Consider the following 17,908-nt stretch of genomic DNA (forward strand, 5'->3'; position numbering starts at 1 on the left):
GTGGGTTCAAAATAGGTATTACAACAGTTAAAATATTTATGGTGTTATCCTACACTGTTATAATTCCAGACTATTTTAAGTTATTAATTCATACTTGTACATAATTCATCTAATAAAAATACCTGTTCCAAAAGAGAGCACAAGACAATACCATTAAGAAATTACAACTATCTTACAATTATTTTAATAATCTTTAGCCTTTTTATGTACAATATGCCACTTTGAATTTCAGACTTCTCTTTACTCCTGAGGGAATTCTGTGCCACTGTGCATGTGCAGAATTTACATCCCCAGCAGATTTCTTTGCTTCCCCACAGAAAACTGACTTTCTGATGGGAAAGCAAAGGGAAGCCACAAGAGCAGTCATGTGACCCTCCCCAGCAATATGTTTCAGGTATCCAGGGCAGCTGGCAGAGAGGTAAATCACTGTGAGGCAGGGAACAGGACTGGGGAAGACCCGGCTGGTGGCTCCAACCCTGCACCAGGCTCAGCTGCTAGTCCGGTCCGGGGAGGACAGGACTTCCTCTTTCCCTGCATGGCATCTGGGACCAGGTCAGACCCACCCCCAGATTTCTCCCCCAATTGCAGGGACCTCTGCAAACTGCGCCCCACCCCGCTTCCTGCGCCCATCGCTCCTTGGCTGCAGGGAGAAGGCTCCCTGTACAGGGAGCTACTCCCCCATCCGCCCAACCCCCATGGATCCAGAACCCCTATACCCAGACCCTCCTCCTAAGCCTCACCCCCTGCACTCAGAACCCCCACAATGAGCCCCACTCCCCCTGCACCACCCACACCCAGATCCCCACCCCACCAAAACCCCAACCAGCTGCACCTGGATCCCCATCCAACTAAACCCCACTCCCCCAGCATCTGACCACCACTGAGCCCCACACACCCAAACCCCTCTACAGAGCTCTATCCTCCCCACACCGACCCCCTCTGCTGAGCCCCAACCACCTTTACCTACCCCCCCCCGCAGAGTCCCATTACCATTGCACCCAAAACTCCCCAACAAGCCCCTGTGCATCCAGTTCCCCCCTACACTTGGATCCCCCACTGAGCCGCCTGCACCCAGGTTACCCCACACAGAATCTTTTCAACACACCCCTGGATTCCTCCACACTAAGCCCCGCCACACTTGGCTCCTGCCTCCCCATACCTGGTGCACCTGGCATGGAGGGGAAGATCCCTGGGGTGTGTCCGGGGCAGGCCCAGTCCTAGCGCTGTGTCAGGGTTGGGTGCAGCCTCACCACTGAGTCCGTATCCCAAGGGGTAGCTGCACAATAATCTCCCACCTCTGTGCAGCCAGTGGCCTATGCATGCGGAGCCTCCACATTTATCTGACAAATAAAATGTGTAGAGTTTTTAAATTTTAAAATATTGTGCATAGAATTTTTTTGGTGTAGATTTTTTTTGGCACAAAATGCCCTCAGAAATATCTCTTAACAGAGTTGTAAGTACAAATTATTCAAGAGTAGTGCCCTCCAAAACTTATATATAAAAAAGCAGGTTTTATTTAATCTTCACCCAGCCATGGCTCCTGCCAGAGTATTGTACTGAGGCATAGAAATGTAGTGTTAAGTTGTGTATCACTCAATATAAAAATATGCCATGACTGTATTACATTAATAGGCTAATGGGGAGGGTTTTTTTGGTGCACTGTCTAATCAGCATCTTCAGTCAAGTGTGCCCCCCCCCAAATGAATTACTATTAGAGCAGGGGTAGGCAGCCTTTCAGAAGTGGTGTGCCAAGTCTTCGTTTATTCACTTTAATTTAAGGTTTCACGTGCCGGTAATACATTTTAACGTTTTTTAGAAGGTCTCTCTAAGTCTATATTATATAACTAAACTATTGTTGTATGTAAAGTAAAGAGGGTTTCAAAATGTTTAAGAAGCTTCATTTAAAATTAAATTAAAATGCTGATCTTATGCTGCCAGCCTGCTCAGCTCGCTGCCAGGCTGGGGTTCTGTTCACGTAGGCCGGCAGTGGGCTGAGCGGGGCCTGCATCCGGGACGCCAGCTGGCAAGGGGCCGGCAGCCAGGACCCCAGACCTGGGGGCGGTTCAGGGCAGAGGGCTGGGTGTGTGTGGGGGGAGGGGGTCAGGGCAGAAGGCTGGATGTGTGGGGGTGCAGGGCAGAAGGGGGGGTCAGGGCAGAGGGCTGGGGTGCTCCCAGCCCTATGCCCTGAGCAGCTCATGGCAGGGGGCTGGAAGGGATAGGCCCTGTCCCCTTCCCCAAGGTCCCGACCCTACCTCTTCTCTACTTCCTCGACGGAGCAGGGAGCACGCTGCCACTCCTCCCCCTCGCAAGGGCCATCAGCTGATCGGCGGCAGGGAGAGGGAGGAGGAGGGGCAGGAAAGCACCACACTGGGAGAAGAAGTGGGGGAGGAGGGAAGCTTGGCTGCCAGAGAACCAAGCTTCTGCCTCCTGCCCCCACAGGGGAGAGCGGTGGACGGGGGGGGCTGAGTGGGGCTGGGACCGTGGCAGGCAGCAGCGTGCCACTCAAAATCAGCATGCCGTGTTTGGCACACGTGCCGTAGGTTGCCGACCCCTGTACCAGAGCATACCTCATTAATTTTACTTTAGTTTTTCAAAAATCCTTTTCTAAAAAGGGTTGTGTGGCTTTATGCAATGTATCTTCCTCTATGAAAAGTAGTTCTTACTAAATGAATGGGAAAACAGATTTGTAGATAGAACAAAATTTGAAATGCATGAGTCAAATAGTTCAATTGCAATGAGCCATTTTGAAAATCCTTGCTTACTTTTTTAAAAGAGATCCTCTTCACTTGAGTCTTTTCAAAAGATATCCTCCTCAGAGTCATCTGTAGGGTCCTTGCTATTAGCAATTGCATAAAACTCATTATTAAACAAAGATATCATCTCTTTGGATGGTTGAAACTGGTTGCAGCAAATCTTATTTCGGTGCATATAGGCCCTAATCCTTAAGATATTTTCAAGTAGGCTGTCCTGCAGTCTGTTCTTTAACTTGGTTTTTATCAAGTTCATTTGTGAGATTGTACACTCCACAGCTGCAGTGCTGAAGGGCAAGGTGAGAAGGGCAAGGGCAAATAATCCTAGCTCAACAAAATCCTTATCACCAACTTCATCTGTGTGTTTTGCAACTTCTATCCAGAACTGTTCTATTTGGCTATCTTCTGTGTTTGTCCATGAGACAGCATCCAGGTTTTTCCATTGCTGTTTCAACTTGATATGATCCCCTCTACATAAGGACAAAAAAGACAGGGTTGAGAATTCAGGTTTTGTAGGACTTAGAACAACTGAAGGGCTCAGAGCACTGAGAGATTCTAGATGATGGACATTTGGAGGCAGTCGGAGCTTTATTTGCTTAGCAAACTCAAGGATACAATCTCGACATCTGCTTTGGATGGTCTCTACTGTATGTGAGGAAAGATTTGCATTTATTAATTCAGACAAGAACGCTGATCCAAAGTTAACCTCCGAAAGAGGCATGTAGTTCCTGTTACAGTGAATGTCATAATTTACAATGGATGACCATGTTGTAAAGACACAAGGTTTCATGACTCTTTGCACCAAATTCTGATAGAACAGCATTAATTCAGCAATAAGGTTAACTGGATTAACTGTTTCAAATTGAAATAACTTGTTGATCCTATTAGCTTCCTGAATAAGAGGCTGCAGAAAAACAAGATAGAGTCTATTTACTGGATCAGAATACATTTGATAGAGAAGCTCAGCACTGTAGTCCCTTTCATTGTCTCTTATAGACTGAAAGTGCAACATCAAAGTTTCATACTGATCAAGTACTCTGTTAATACAAGGGCTAATGGACAGCCATCTTGTCTCAGTAAGCTGCAGTATTTTCAGGAAATTCTCTCCAACACTGATGGCAGCATATAGTTCATGGTACCTCTTCTGGTGGAAAGTGCTATGGGAAAACCACAAGTATGTCCGTGAAACCATATACTCTATGTTCAATGGAAGCACATCAATGGCTTTTGAAGAGCACAAATAGAGAGAGTAACTTACATATTTGATGAAAACTCCACAAGGATTGAGTTCATAAAACTTTTTGAGCAATGAATTTTTATTTCCACATAAGCTTGTATTGAAACCATCAGCAGCAATCCCAACACACTTTTTTATGTTCAGCTTGTTGTCATTTAGAAATGTCAAGAGGGCTTCTGTGATAGTACCACTTCTAGTCAAGTTAATGATCCCTGCAAAGGATGATACAATACATTTAAGCTTGTTGCTAAAATATCTTACTATCAAGCAAAGTTGCCTTTGTGCTGATACATCTGTACTTTCATCAATGATCAACGAGTAGTGTCCATTGCCAATGTCTCTCAGAAGTTCTTCGTGTACAGTAGGACCAATGACATTTCTAATCAGTGTGGAGCATTTTGTTCTATGCAGACTAATGTCCTTCTCTGCTATCCCTCCAACAATGCAGCCTAGGTGATCCACTGTAAAAATGCTCATATGGCAAGCTATGTGTGCCGCTAGCTTCAGTGCACACACATTAACAGATTGATCCATTTTGGCTTGCGTGATATCATCGTCAAATGAATTTTGGTTTTCAACTTCAAATTCAAATGAATGTTTTTTCATATCAGAAGAACATGAAAATAAAGCAACATGTCTCTTGTGCTTTTTGGTTTTACTGTGTGCAACCAAATCACTATGATGGGCTCTGATTTCACATGCGCAATATTTGCATGCTGCCTTTGTGTCATCTCCTGGTACACTTCGAATCCATTCTTTTAATCCAGTTTCCCTTTCCCAATCTCGACAGTATCTTTTTCCATACTTTTCCCACTTCCCAAGTGGTTTAGGTGCCATCTCTGGTCATGTGTTATGGGCTTCCCCAAGAACATAAGATTCCTTAAAAATAAAAATAGTCAATTACTATAAATCTCCCAAGATAAAAGTAACATGAAAAATCTGAAATCCCTTATTGGAGGATTTAAAAAAAAAAAAAAAAAAAAAAAGGATTTCACCAATAAATTCTGACAACCAGTTCAAACTCTTCAAAAGGAAAAGGCTTGCTAAACCTTAACAAAAATTTCTATATGCAAGTATAACTCAGGGTCCAAATATTCAAACCTGTTAAAATTTCATCTGAATATGGACTGCTAGTTCAAAAAGTTCAGAGTTACTTTAACAAAACTGGTAGGCAGCAAATTTTACAACTCCAGGATGCTTTCTTCTTCCCAAATGGGAAAAAAGTTATATAGGACATAATTAACAAGTTCCCTCAAGCTATTTTACTAATAAATGTCTTGTGCCTAATGCCCAAGACTGGGATTAGGAATTCTGGGTTCTATTCCCAGATCTGTCCGGACTTCTTGTGACCTTCGGCAACTCACTTAAATCTCTAATTAGGCACCAAAATAAAAATGGACTGATTTTCAAAGGTGTTGAGGCCCTCAAGCTCTCACAGACTTTAGGGGAATTTGAAGATTATCAACATTTCTGATGGTCAGCCCATTTGTGAATTTGTGCCTAATTAGAGATTTAAGTGCCTAAGAGTAGAAACACCATTTTAAAAATTTTAACCTCAACTCTGTGTTTTGGTTTATCCATTTATAGTGACAATACTTTTCTACTATGCAGATGTTCTGAGTCTTAATTAATGTTTTTAAAGTGTTTTGAGATCTTTGGATGGAAAGCTGTACGTAAGTAAAAATCACTGTCTAGTTTAACAACATCTTACAATCTTATATTACCCAATATATCACCAAAATACTCTCCATATAAAAGATATTAATCCCCACTCTTCCCCAAAAGTGCATACCCTGCATTAAAGGGAAAAAGTGTCCACAGGTCGTATTATACAAACTATAATATCAAAGCAAAAGGAGAATGGACTGCTCACGTGACTAGTAAGGGTCTGTAACTCTTGAGGACACTGGTTCTAATCAACTCCAAGTTGGTTGGGGTCAGATTTTTAAAGGTATTTAGATGTCTAAAGATACACGTAGACACCTAAATACCTTTAAAAGTCTGGCACTTGGTGACTGGAAATCATTGCTGCCTGATAGCTGCTTAGTGATCTATGAAATTAGTTGATGGTTTCAGTCCAAAGCTGCCTACATCACAAGTTCCATCACTGCAACTATTACACTTGGTGCAGTCTTAGTAGAGAGGCCAAAGACAGAATCGGTCACATGGCTAGATCCACAAAAGAGCTTGGGCATTTCAGTGCCTAACTTTTAAGTACCTTGCAACCCACAGCTTTGCTCAGGCATGTAGGCTCCTTATACAATACATGGGAAGAGCTGGATATCTAACAATGGGATTACAAAAGCCAGAATAGTGAGTAGGAACCAACCTAAATTAGCCAATAGGAAATGCTGAGGAGAGGTACCACCACTCAAAGGCACTTAGGTACCCAAGTCCAAGCTAGACTGTCTATCTCCACTAAGGATTCTTAGCCAAAAACTCTTTTCTGGAATTACGGTAGGTATCTACGCTGTTTTGTTTTTTGAAGACATGCCACAGAGAAGGTGGTAGAATCTCCCCTAATAATTTTTAACTCAGTGACTAGACCAGGGGTCGGCAACCTTTCAGAACGGGTGTGCTGAGTCTTCATTTATTCACTCTAATTTAAGGTTTCGCGTGCCAGTAATACATTTTAATGTTTTTAGAAGATCTATTTCTATAAGTCTATAATATATAACTAAATTATTGTTGTATGTAAAGTAAATAAGGTTTTTTAAATGTTTAAGAAGCTTCATTTAAAATTAAATTAAAATGCAGAGCCCCCCAGACCAGTGGCCAGGACCCAGGCAGTGTGAGTGCCACTGAAAATCAGCTCGCATGCCAAAGGCGGCACACGTGCCATAGGTTGCCTACCCCTGGATTAGACCATTCACTCAGGATATAGATGACCCAGGTTCAATTCCCCCTCTGCCTGATGTGGAGAAAGGATTTGAACTTGGGTCTCCCATGAGAGTACCCTAATCACTGGCTACGGCATAATCTGATATGAGCCCCTCTCAATTTATCCTGTGGAAGCTGTTCCACTGTATATAAGTAATTAAATATGCACTTGAACAGAAAGAGAGTGAGAATGATCTATAGCTGTTAGTCGCTTTGGCACTCACCTGGGATGTGAGACACCAAGGTGCCAGTCCAGCATATTTGATTATTTATAAAAGTGGAACAGTTTCAACAGGAGAGAAAGAGTTATATGTCCCAGAATACCACTTGGGCCAGTGATTAAGGAAATCACAAAGTAAAGGAAGACACATTCAATTCCTTTCTCCACCTCAGGGAGAATTGAACCTGGGTCTTTTACATTCTGGGTGAGTGCTCTAACCATGGGGCTAAACATTGTAAGGGGGCAGCACCACCATCACCTCCTCTTTTGTGTAGGAACACGTTATGGATCAGGCTCTACAGGCAAGATAGGCAGAGGAACACTTAGTTTGAGGACGCTGCCCAGGGCTCAGGTGCCCAGACACCTAGACTGAGGTGGCTGTGCACGTGCTCACTGGCAAAAACCAGGGGACTTTACCAAGGGAAATTTAAGCACCTAGGGACTTTAGAGTGAGGCAGCAGGTGAGCAGGGATTTTGAGGATCTCAGTGGTGCTTAAACGTTGGCCTTAAGCATCTAAATCGTTTTGTGGATCTGGCCCACAGTGACTAAACGTCACTCTCACCCCAAAACTGATCCTGAAGACTAAGGCAATAGGCCCAGCGACAGCCGGTAATGAAGGCAAAAACATCCCTATGTACTTTTTTTGTGAATACATCTTCAAGGATGTCAATGGCCATCTTTCATGAGCACTAAATTCAGTTAAAATCCCAATATGTCCTTGGTTAGAATCCTATTTTCTGCATCAATCTAAAAAAGAAGTTGGTAAACATCTTTGATTTTTAATTTCCAGCTCCCAAGAAAAGTTTCCTGGGATATTCAAAAAATGAAATCCAGCAACATCATTTTCTTTTCTTTTTTAAATAAATAAAACAAAGTTTCAAGAAATCTGTGCAAAGAAACAACATTTCAACACAGTAAAAATACTCCAATGAAACATAAAATACATAGAAGACCAGAAGAAAAAATAAAGGGTGAGTATTTTAAGCCTTCAGAGCATCTGACTTGATTTATTTAGTTATTTACAGAGCAGGAGCTTCTTTCTGCTGTTCCTTCTCTTCTGGTACCAACCTTTTCTTTATTCACAAGTACTCCTCTTGACCACCAAGTATTTTCTCTTCTCTCCGTATTTCTCTTGGTGTCCTGGGAGTGTCTCTATCACGGTTGTTGTAGAATGCTTACTCAACTCCATAGAAAAATTTTGAAATCAGCAACACTCCCTCTGTTCATTACCAGAAGATATCAAGATCTACCAAAAAATAAAAACCCAACCTAACTCTCAGCAACATATCTCAAGAATCAACAATTAGAAACAATCATAAAACAAGCTGTAAAATATTTTTCCATCTATGTCAGACATTTCTAACATGCCCATCATTATAAGGGAAAAGAGCAGGAAATGCAGTCTCGCTCTCTACTTTATGTAAATATACTCTGATATCTAGGTGATGGTCACATTAAAAATCCCTAAAGAGTAGAATCTAAGCCCCATATATATTGAGACACATTAATTTGTCTGTAAAAGATCCTGTACTTTATCTCTGCTACTTTTAGCAGTTATTTTAATTCCCTCCTATTCACCCATTATATGTGTTTTTTGCTTTGTACTCTGAACATTGTCAGGTTTGGTCTTGGCCTGATTGATCCACAGCGACCTACAAATCTGTGGATTTATATTCCCAGACCATTTTTCCAGATCGCAGATCAGATGTGAATATAAATTTTGTATCTAGAGCCCTACAAATCTGCAGATATCTGCTTTATATCCATGGATGGGATGCGGATACAAATTTTGTATTTGTGCAGGGCTTTACTGATCTATTCCAGTAGGGAAGTTCCACATTAAAGGTGCTTTTCTTTTTTTTTTATTAAAACATTTATATCACACCGTCCTAATGACCAACAGAGAACTTTTTTGATATTATTTAAACCTGGTTTTCCTTTTAAAAAAGAGAAGCCACCAGCACAATCAATCCTATAATACCAAATTAGAGCATACATTTGCAATAGAGGAAAAACTGACTAGAAAGTTAACAGATTCATTTCAACCTTCTAATTGTAAGTTAAAAATACTTTTACAATATCTAACACTTTTCAGAGTCATTTTATGTGGGCAAAGAGTGGTTCCTAATTGGAGCTTGCAGAGATGACCATATGTGATAGTGGATAATTACTGTTTAAAAACCATTGCATTTTTAACATGCTGTATTTACAACTGGTTCTATAGATAGCTGAATAGTGCAACTGTATGGGATGCGCCATTGGCAGCCAAAGCAATAATAAAGCTTTTTTTATAAACAAGACGACTTTCAGAGTGCCATCCATCTAAATAACCAAGAAAGCTTTACACGTAACTGTTAAGCCAATATAACAATTCTGTGAGGCAGGGAAATAGGCCAAGTCACTAACCATTCTGTTTCAAGGTGATACAAATTGGTGGCAGAGCTGGAAATTAAACCCAGATTTCCTTTCTCCTAGTCCTGTGCTTTAGTCACAAGACAATGATAGAAAGTGAGCTTCACTAGCATGTACATGGGGATGTTAGAGCATTGAGCCCCTCTGGTGGGGCAAAGATGGAAGGAAGTCTCTCCTCACTAGCTTTATCATGTATTTAATTGTGAAAATACATACAGCATTGGCAAAATTTCATAAGAAATTGTAAGCTAAGAAAGGAAGCTGAGAACATTAACTCTCTCAAAAGTAGACAGCAATGGAGTTGGATTATGTTCAACTGATGGAAGGTCATCTAGAATTTGAAAGCAAAGCTAGATCTCTACATTTCAGATGTAATTTAAATGTATCAAGAACAGAGGTTCTCAAACTGGGGGTCGTGAGGTTATTATATGGGGGGTCACGAGCTGTCAGCCTCCACCCTAAACCTCACTTAGCCTCCAGCATTTATAATAGTGTTAAATATAAAAAAGTGTTTTTAATTTATAAGGGGGGGTGCTACACTCAGAGACTTGCTCTGTGAAAGGGGTCCCCCAGTATAAAAGTTTGAGAACCGCTGATCAAGAATATTAGAAAAGTTTTCAGGTGAAACGAAAAATGATGATAGACATGAACTATTCAATGGAAAATACACAGTAAGTTTTGGAAGTATTATTGCATCTATTTATATTTTTAGGAAGTGGTGGCAGAGGCATGAAATTCCTGCTAATAGCTCTACAGATGCTTTCACTACAGTGATTCAGTGGCTAGGGTTCTTGGACTTGGAGACCAGGAGTCCAATTCTTACTCTGTCAGATGCTTCCTGTGTGACCGTAAGTCAGTGTATGACCATCATACAGTGGCACTGCTGCAGCATAAACACATCCTACATCAACAGAAGGGTTTTTCCATCAACTTAGTTCATCCACCTCTCAGGGAGATGACAGATCAAAGGAAAAATTCGTCCCTTGATCTAGCTGCTTCTACAGTGGGGGTTAGATCAACCTAACTACATCAACAGGACGTGAAGTTTTTCATAGCCCTGACCAAGGCAGTTAGGTCAATTTAATTTTTAGGTGTAGACGAAGCCTCTGTCGCTATGCCTCAGTTTACCATCTGTACAATGGGAATAACTGCCCTTCCCTACCTCTGCAGGTGTTGTGGAAATGTGAGATAAATACGCTGAAGGCTGAGGCAGGGACCGGCACTAGGGAGCCATTTCCGTACCTAGATCATCCCTCTCCTGCGTTATCCCTGTCCTGGCTCCTGTCCATAGTCGGTCTCTCTCTGGGGCCCTCTCTCACCCCCGCCAGCTCGGGCTCCGCGAGCTCACCCCGCGCACACCCGGGCTCCGCGCGCCACTTTCCGCCCCACGCCCAAGGCTCTGGGCGCGGGAAGAGCCCCCCGCGCACCGCCAGGCCGGGGTCCTGCGCCCTTCCCACACCGCCGCCTCCCCGCCACCGCTGCCGCGCCTGGGCCCCTCTTACACGCAGCGGACCCTGAGCTCGGCTCCCTGGCTCAGGGGGAGCCGGTAAAACAAAGGCAGCACGCCCCGGGCACCAACGCTTCCGGACGCCGCCTTCCCATCGCCGCTCAAGCCTTGGCCCGGGCAACGACCGCTCAAGCCGTAGAGGCAGGGCCCAATCAGCGCCCGGTTCTTCTGACTGACAGCCCGTTGTCCCAACAGGGCTGGATGTCCGCCCAGACTCTCTGATCGACAGCAACGCCCCCCAATCGGCTGTTGTTCAAAGAGGTAGGGGCCCGGCGCCCCAAGGCGCTCACTGCAGGCTTGAAGGAAGCAGCGCACGGAGTGTGCCTTCACAGCGCCACCTGCTGGGCGAAGGAGGGAAAAACTGCAATGTCATAACGGTATGAACAGTTAGAATCTATTGATTATGCAATTAATATTAATCATTTGTTAAATATTTATATAAAATCTCACTCAGTATTCTAACGCAACCTGTCCCCCAACAAAGGATATCAAGGTGTTTTACAAATAGTGGCCCTTATCCTGCATCTGTATCCACTATCACAACTGCCTATGCCTAGATAGAGTCCTATGCAAGAGTTGAAGTCTGTGCTGCTCACAAATCCTGATGTAGGTTCAAGGCCTTCATGCATAAATAAGGAACTGTGAAATGCAGCTACTTCTGATGAGGAGAGCATCAGCTAACATGCTTCACAACTGCAGGATGCGAGGCAAGGAATGATTTTATCCAACAAGGTTGCCGGAGAAAATAGGTGGAATTTCAAAACGTGTCAGGGAATCTTCAACATCTGTGCAGATTATAGAGATTCTGTCATCCAAAAGGCATACACAGCAACTTGGGCATGTAGAAAGTTAGGTTGTCAGCTCTCTGCAATTTGCTAGGAATCCAAGGGAGGAGAAAGCAAATTAGATCAGCCATTATCTTTATGAGTTCGTCTCCTTTCATGCTTCTTTATAATATATAAAAGAGGCCTGAAGAGTTGTTTTTTATTTCAGACGTGCTTTTCTGGTTGATTTTTACATTAGGAGTTTACTCCACTGTTTTTTCTTGAAAATTATAGATTACTGGATAATTATGAGATTGAGGCACTATAGAAGTGAAGTTGCAGCTGGAAGAGTTTTTTATTCAGGCTCATTTCTTTATGAGAAGATCTTTTAAACTCAGACATCTTATAATTTCTCATGCAAGAAATTTTATGTCTGTTAAAGATTGCTAAGGATTTAGGCCCGATCATGCACAGATTTATGCACACATTTAATTTTGTGCACTTTTGAGTACTCCCACTGAAGTCAATGGAACTACTCACATTGTGTAAGAGTTAAGCACACGATTAAGACATCACAGGAGTGGGGTCTCAGATGAGATCTACACTATGAACTTTTACTGGTATAATAATGTCAGGTGGAGGTGTGATTCTTTACAACATTTTCATACCAGAAAAAAGCCTACAGCACAGTTATACCAGCAAAATTTCATTTGGGGAACTGGTGCAAGCCATATCAGTAAAAAATAACTCTTGCCTGTATAAGCTGCATCTTCGTGAGGGGTGTTGCCAGTATAAAAATACCAGCAAACCCTTTGTAGTGTAGGCGAGGCCTTACAGAGCTCTCAATCCACATCCTGTAAAAAGACTTCTTAAAAAAAAAAAGAGAGAAAAAAAAGCCTAGTTTTGTTTTTAAGTTTTTGGATCTCCATTATAAGTCTCATTTTTCCTTGGCAAGTCACCTTTAAAGACATAGAACAAAAAGCCTTCACTGACTTGTCCACTTCTCCCTCAAACACCTCTTTTCTCTCATACCAACCCAAATGCCTAGCACAGACACCCCAAAAATGTTTTTAAAGCCACCCCAACACTCCTTTAGATTCAATTCTGATAATGGCTGGAGTGGCTGCTATACTGTGTGCAGCTAGCCTACACTAAATATGCTCTACATCACTGTTACCCTATTCTCCCTTTCCCCCACTCTGACCAATTTGTTTGTTTCATCCACTAATCTTGTTGGTCTAGATTGTGAGCTCTTCAGGACAGGAACTCTCTCTGCTATATGTTTGTACAGCACCAAACAGCGGTGTCTTGATCCACAACTGTAAGTTCTAGGCAGGCCTGTTGAAAGAGAACTTGAAGCCCCACCCTTTCCTATTTCACCCCAGTTACAGACTTTTGGTAGTGGGGCCCTGAGCTCAGGTACAATTGTCCCCACTTTCCTCCCCTCTCATCACCCCTGGTTTTAGTCACAATTTAATACCCCAGAAGTTATTAGGACTTTGCATTTCTATAACCTGGTTTTGGGCAGTTGTTGCCATCTTTTGTAAAGCACCATGTACACCTTCATAGAATCATAGAATATCAGGGTTGGAAGGGACCTCAGGAGGTCATCTAGTCCAACACCCTGCTCAAAGCAGGACCAATCCCCAACTAAATCATCCCAGCCAGGGCTTCGTCAAGCCTGACCTTAAAAACCTCTAAGGAAGGAGATTCCACCGCCTCCCTAGGGAACCCATTCCAGTGCTTCACCACCCTCCTAGTGAAAAAGTTTTTCCTAATATCCAACCTCCCCCACTGCAACTTGAGACCATTATTCCTCATTCTGTCATCTGCGACCACTGAGAACAGTCTAGATCCATCCTCTTTGGAACCCCCTTTCAGGTAGTTGAAAGCAGCTATCAAATCCCCCATCTTTCTTCTCTTCTGCAGACTAAACAATCCCAGTTCCCTCAGCCTCTCCTCATAAGTCATGTGCTCCAGCCCCCTAATCATTTTGTTGCCCTCCGCTGGACTCTTTCCAATTTTTCCACATCCTTCTTGTAGTGTGGGGCCCAAAACTCGACACTGTACTCCAGATGAGGCTTCACCAATGTCGAATAGAGGGGAATGATCACGTCCCTCGATCTGCTGGCAATGCCCCTACTTATACAGCCCAAAATGGCGTTAGCCTTCTTGGCAACAAGGGCACACTGTTGACTCATATCCAGCTTCTCGTCCACTGTAACCCCTTTTCTGCAGAACTGCTTCCTAGCCATTCGGTCCCTAGTCTGTAACAGTGCATGGGATTCTTCTGTCCTAAGTGCAGGACTCTGCACTTGTCCTTGTTGAACCCCATCAGGTTTCTTTTGGCCCAATCCTCTAATTTGTCTAGGTCCTTGTGTATCCTATCCCTACCCTCCAGCATATCTACCACTCCTCCCAGTTTAGTGTCATCTGCAAACTTGCTGAGGGTGCAGTCCACACCATCCTCCAGATTATTAATGAAGATATTGAACAAAACTGGCCCCAGGACCGACCCTTGGGGCACTCCGCTTGATACCGGCTGCCAACTAGACATGGAGCCATTGATCACTACCCATTGAGCCCGACGATCTAGCCAGCTTTCTATCCACCTTATAGTCCATTCATCCAGCCCATATTTCTTTAACTTGCCAGCAAGAATACTGTGGGAGACCGTATCAAAAGCTTTGCTAAAGTCAAGGAATAACACGTCCACTGCTTTCCCCTCATCCACAGAGCCAGTTATTTCATCATAGAAGGCAATTAGGTTAGTCAGGCATGACTTGCCCTTGGTGAATCCATGCTGACTGTTCCTGATCACTTTCCTCTCCTCTAAGTGCATCAGAATTGATTCCTTGAGGACCTGCTCCGAGATTTTTCCAGGGACTGAGGTGAAGCTGACTGGCGTGTAATTCCCTGGATCCTCCTTCTTCCCTTTTTTAAAGGTGAGCACTACATTAGCCTTTTTCCAGTCATCCGGGACCTCCCCCGATCGCCATGAGTTTTCAAAGATAATGGCCAATGGCTCTGCAACAAAACATAAGAGCAAGCAGACATAGATTTGGCTCCTTGCCTTAAACTGACTATCTCTTTCTCCATTCAGATTCAATTGGCTTCCCTCAAAACAAACTTCAGGGATTTATTGCAAGTTAATACACTTGGGGTCACAGCACATACCCTCCAGCTGTACCTGTTCTGCAGTGTTGTAGAATGCAGTCCCAGAGCACAACACCTCACGGGGCAATGCACTAACCCTGCTTCAGTTTCCCCTCATCTGAGATGATCATCTTGGCCTTCAGCATAGTTTGGGTGCTTTGGTGACTTAGTCCTCCTGCTAAATCACAAAAATCAACCCCTTTCAAGGTATCAAAATACAAACAAGTCTTCCACCCCCATCTTGGCAGGCAAGATTCTTCCTGCCTGAGGGACTGTCTTTTCCTTCATCTTCACCTCATTTCCAGCACTTCCCTCCCAGGCTCTAATCAGTCCTATATTCTCCTTATCTACAGGGGTCACTACACATCATCACAGGGTAGCAATATAGGAGGAACCTGTGGCCACCCTCTTCTATAGAGTCCCAGGCCTGGAAACCCCTCTAATAACCACAGTCTATTCTGCTTCTCTCACCCAGGGCCTCTTCCTATACTATAAGCCTTCCTGGCGGCCCTGCTTCCCTTTTATAAAGCACCAAACTCTGAAGTCTCCACTCACTGTTCTACTCGCTCTGGATTCTCTCCCAGCTCTCTTCCTTACCCCCAGTCCTGGTCTCAAAGTTCTCCCTCAAGGCAGGGGGACCATAATCCTCCTTCCAGAAACTTCATTTCTAGCAAGCTCCTCCCACTTCCCCATTCTGTTTTACCCCAGGACACCCCTTCCTCCAGTTCTCTCCTGAGTCTCAGCTCCCCCTCTATCTAAAAAGCAGTGCTTTATCATGCTCAGGAGGTGGTGATTCTACTGGCACGTGTCCCCCATTATCAGCTTGGTTCCATTATTCCTTCCTGAGCAGCTGTTCTTAAATGGCCAGGCCTTGGAACAGGGTGGGTTGGCCCCAGGTTCCCACTGACAGTAACGGGGATAGCTCACCCTGTTACATGCAGGTATAACTTTTTTCAAGGCTGGCATTGGGTATATTAGTAAACAGGATCAGTTGCCTAGTGCCTTCTCTGTCTTGCCCTTCTGAGACTCACACATACATGCAGATTTTTTTTCTTATAACTACATTTAAAAATGTGAGGCCTTCTTCAGGGTTACATAAGGCTACTGTGTGACGGCTCCACTGGGATACAGGAGTCATAAACCCAGTAGAAATAACTACCTGAGAATCTCCCTGATGTGGGGTGGAGGGAGGCATAGAGCTGGTGGAGCATGATGGGGATATCACAAAAGGAAGGAAAGAATGTGTCAGAGAAGGGGCCATGGTAGGCAGCCATAAGTTAGAGTGGTCCTGGGAAACAGTCCTTTGCTGCTTCCAGAATCTGTGGGGGAGGAAGGATGAAAGCCTTGCCTCCCACCCTCAGACTGCACCAAACTCAGTCACAACACAAAATTGGGGCTAGGTTTTCTAGTTTACAGGAGATGGCCTATTCTGAAGTTAATTATTAGAAGTGTTCCTGGGAGTCATGTTCTCTTCAACTATTGAAATATGTCTTATTTCTCTGTTATGCTGGAGGATGTATAGTCAGAGCAACTATTTGTAACTAGAGATGGTCAAGACTCTGAATTTTTGTTCCACAGGAAATTCCATCATTTTGAAAATGTGTTGACTCCAAATAAGAAAGAAAACTAGAAATTTCAAAATTGCCTGTGGAAAGGAAATTCAAAAAAAAATTATTTTAGGAAATATTGAAAGATTTCCATTTGATTAGTCCTTCCCCGATTTCTAGGGTCTTCTCACACTGCCTCAACTCTGGGGGATTCTCTGGATTGCTCCCAGGAAGTCAGGGGTGGCCCAGGAAGTCCCCTGGAATCACAGGAGTCTCCCCCCAGGAACAGAGTGCCTAGAAACTTTTAGCAGGCTCCTAGCTATATGTCAGGGTCTCAAGCCAGAGATCTCAGAGCTTCCAAGCTCCCTGCTATGGAGCTGTGAGCCTAGAAGCCTGGGATTCCCTGCCTTGGGGCAGTCAGTGTGGCAGAGCCACCCCAGAGCCATGGACCCTGGGAGCTCCAGTCCTTACACTGTCCACATGGTGGCGATGCCCTGGAGTCATGGACCGTAGAAATCTGGGCTCCTCAGCAGCCTGCCGGATGAGGTGGCAGGAAACCAGGCAGGTTTCTAACTGAACCCTGCCCAGGCAGGATCCCATTGGACCCTTTTTGTCTATTAGCAGAAGTTCATCAACACTGAAACATGTCTGTGAAACATTTAGTTTTGACTAATTAGCATTTTCCAACAACAACAACAACAAAATTGTCAGAAAATTCCTGACCGGCTATATTTATAACCTTGCTGCTGATGTTAACTCTGCAGCACAACAGACATTAGAAGCCAAGCTTGAGATGCAAGAGAAGGAAAGACACTGCACACTAATCATTATGGGGAACACCATTACGTGACAATGACTCCAATTGGTTACTGTCACCCGCAAACTCCTCAGTGCCAACTGTCAAGGGGGTAACAAGAATATCCTGATGTTGGTATGTACATTCTGGTTCACCAGAGAATATCACGTGAGGTCTTAACAGAAAGCCAGGATGATATTGGTCATTAATATTGTTGTGAAATGTATGTACTGACACTATGTAAGGAGTTATGTATGCATGCTGAAAATATGTTCCTGAAGTCGGTGTCAAGGCAGAATTGACAAACAGACTTCTGCCAGAGAAATATGTTTATTCACCTGTCTCTTTTGGGCTGCATTTAAATTAAGCATTGTAAACCAACACAATGGAAGCCCTATTTACATACAAAATCAACAGGGAGTCAGCAAACCGGAAAATAAACCACAAGGGGTCAACCTGATTCTGGGAACAAACAATGAACTTTGGGGGATATAAGGAGAAGGCAAAAGGAGACACCTTTATCCCTGCATCTAGGAAGTAAATGGACAGTGCGTTTATTTTCATGAAAATGGGCTCTGAACCAGGCTTTGTTGAAAACGCTGCAAAGGACATTTGGGGTGAGCTAAATGTATTTAGAC

The 17,908-nt window shown here is 43.6% G+C and overlaps 1 protein-coding gene across 4 annotated transcripts; it reads right to left on the reverse strand.

The window, feature by feature from the left end:
* Window positions 1–981: 981 nt before the first annotated feature.
* LOC128845774 (uncharacterized) lies at window positions 982–11,112 on the reverse strand. 4 transcript variants are annotated; one of them, XM_054044781.1, is made up of 4 exons: window positions 11,003–11,112; window positions 8,157–8,334; window positions 2,763–4,866; window positions 982–1,340 (listed from the first exon to the last, which is right to left on the reverse strand). In XM_054044781.1, the coding sequence occupies exon 3, from the start codon at window positions 4,822–4,824 to the stop codon at window positions 2,797–2,799; it is 2,028 nt and encodes a 675-aa protein (XP_053900756.1). In that variant the 5' UTR covers window positions 4,825–4,866; window positions 8,157–8,334; window positions 11,003–11,112; the 3' UTR covers window positions 982–1,340; window positions 2,763–2,796. The 4 variants fall into 4 exon arrangements, with proteins under 4 accessions (XP_053900756.1, XP_053900757.1, XP_053900754.1 ...); XM_054044783.1 differs by lacking the exon at window positions 982–1,340 and having other exon boundaries at window positions 3,131–3,220; window positions 4,009–4,866; XM_054044782.1 differs by having other exon boundaries at window positions 982–4,866; window positions 11,014–11,112.
* Between the last annotated feature and the right edge of the window lie 6,796 nt (window positions 11,113–17,908).

The sequence above is a fragment of the Malaclemys terrapin genome, chromosome 11 (assembly GCF_027887155.1).
Source record: "Malaclemys terrapin pileata isolate rMalTer1 chromosome 11, rMalTer1.hap1, whole genome shotgun sequence".
Taxonomy (NCBI): domain Eukaryota; kingdom Metazoa; phylum Chordata; order Testudines; family Emydidae; genus Malaclemys; species Malaclemys terrapin.

What these genes read in the sequence shown, in the direction of transcription:
- LOC128845774 (XM_054044782.1), bottom strand. Translation starts at nt 4,824, where the DNA reads ATGGCACCTAAACCACTTGGGAAGTGGGAAAAGTATGGAAAAAGATAC.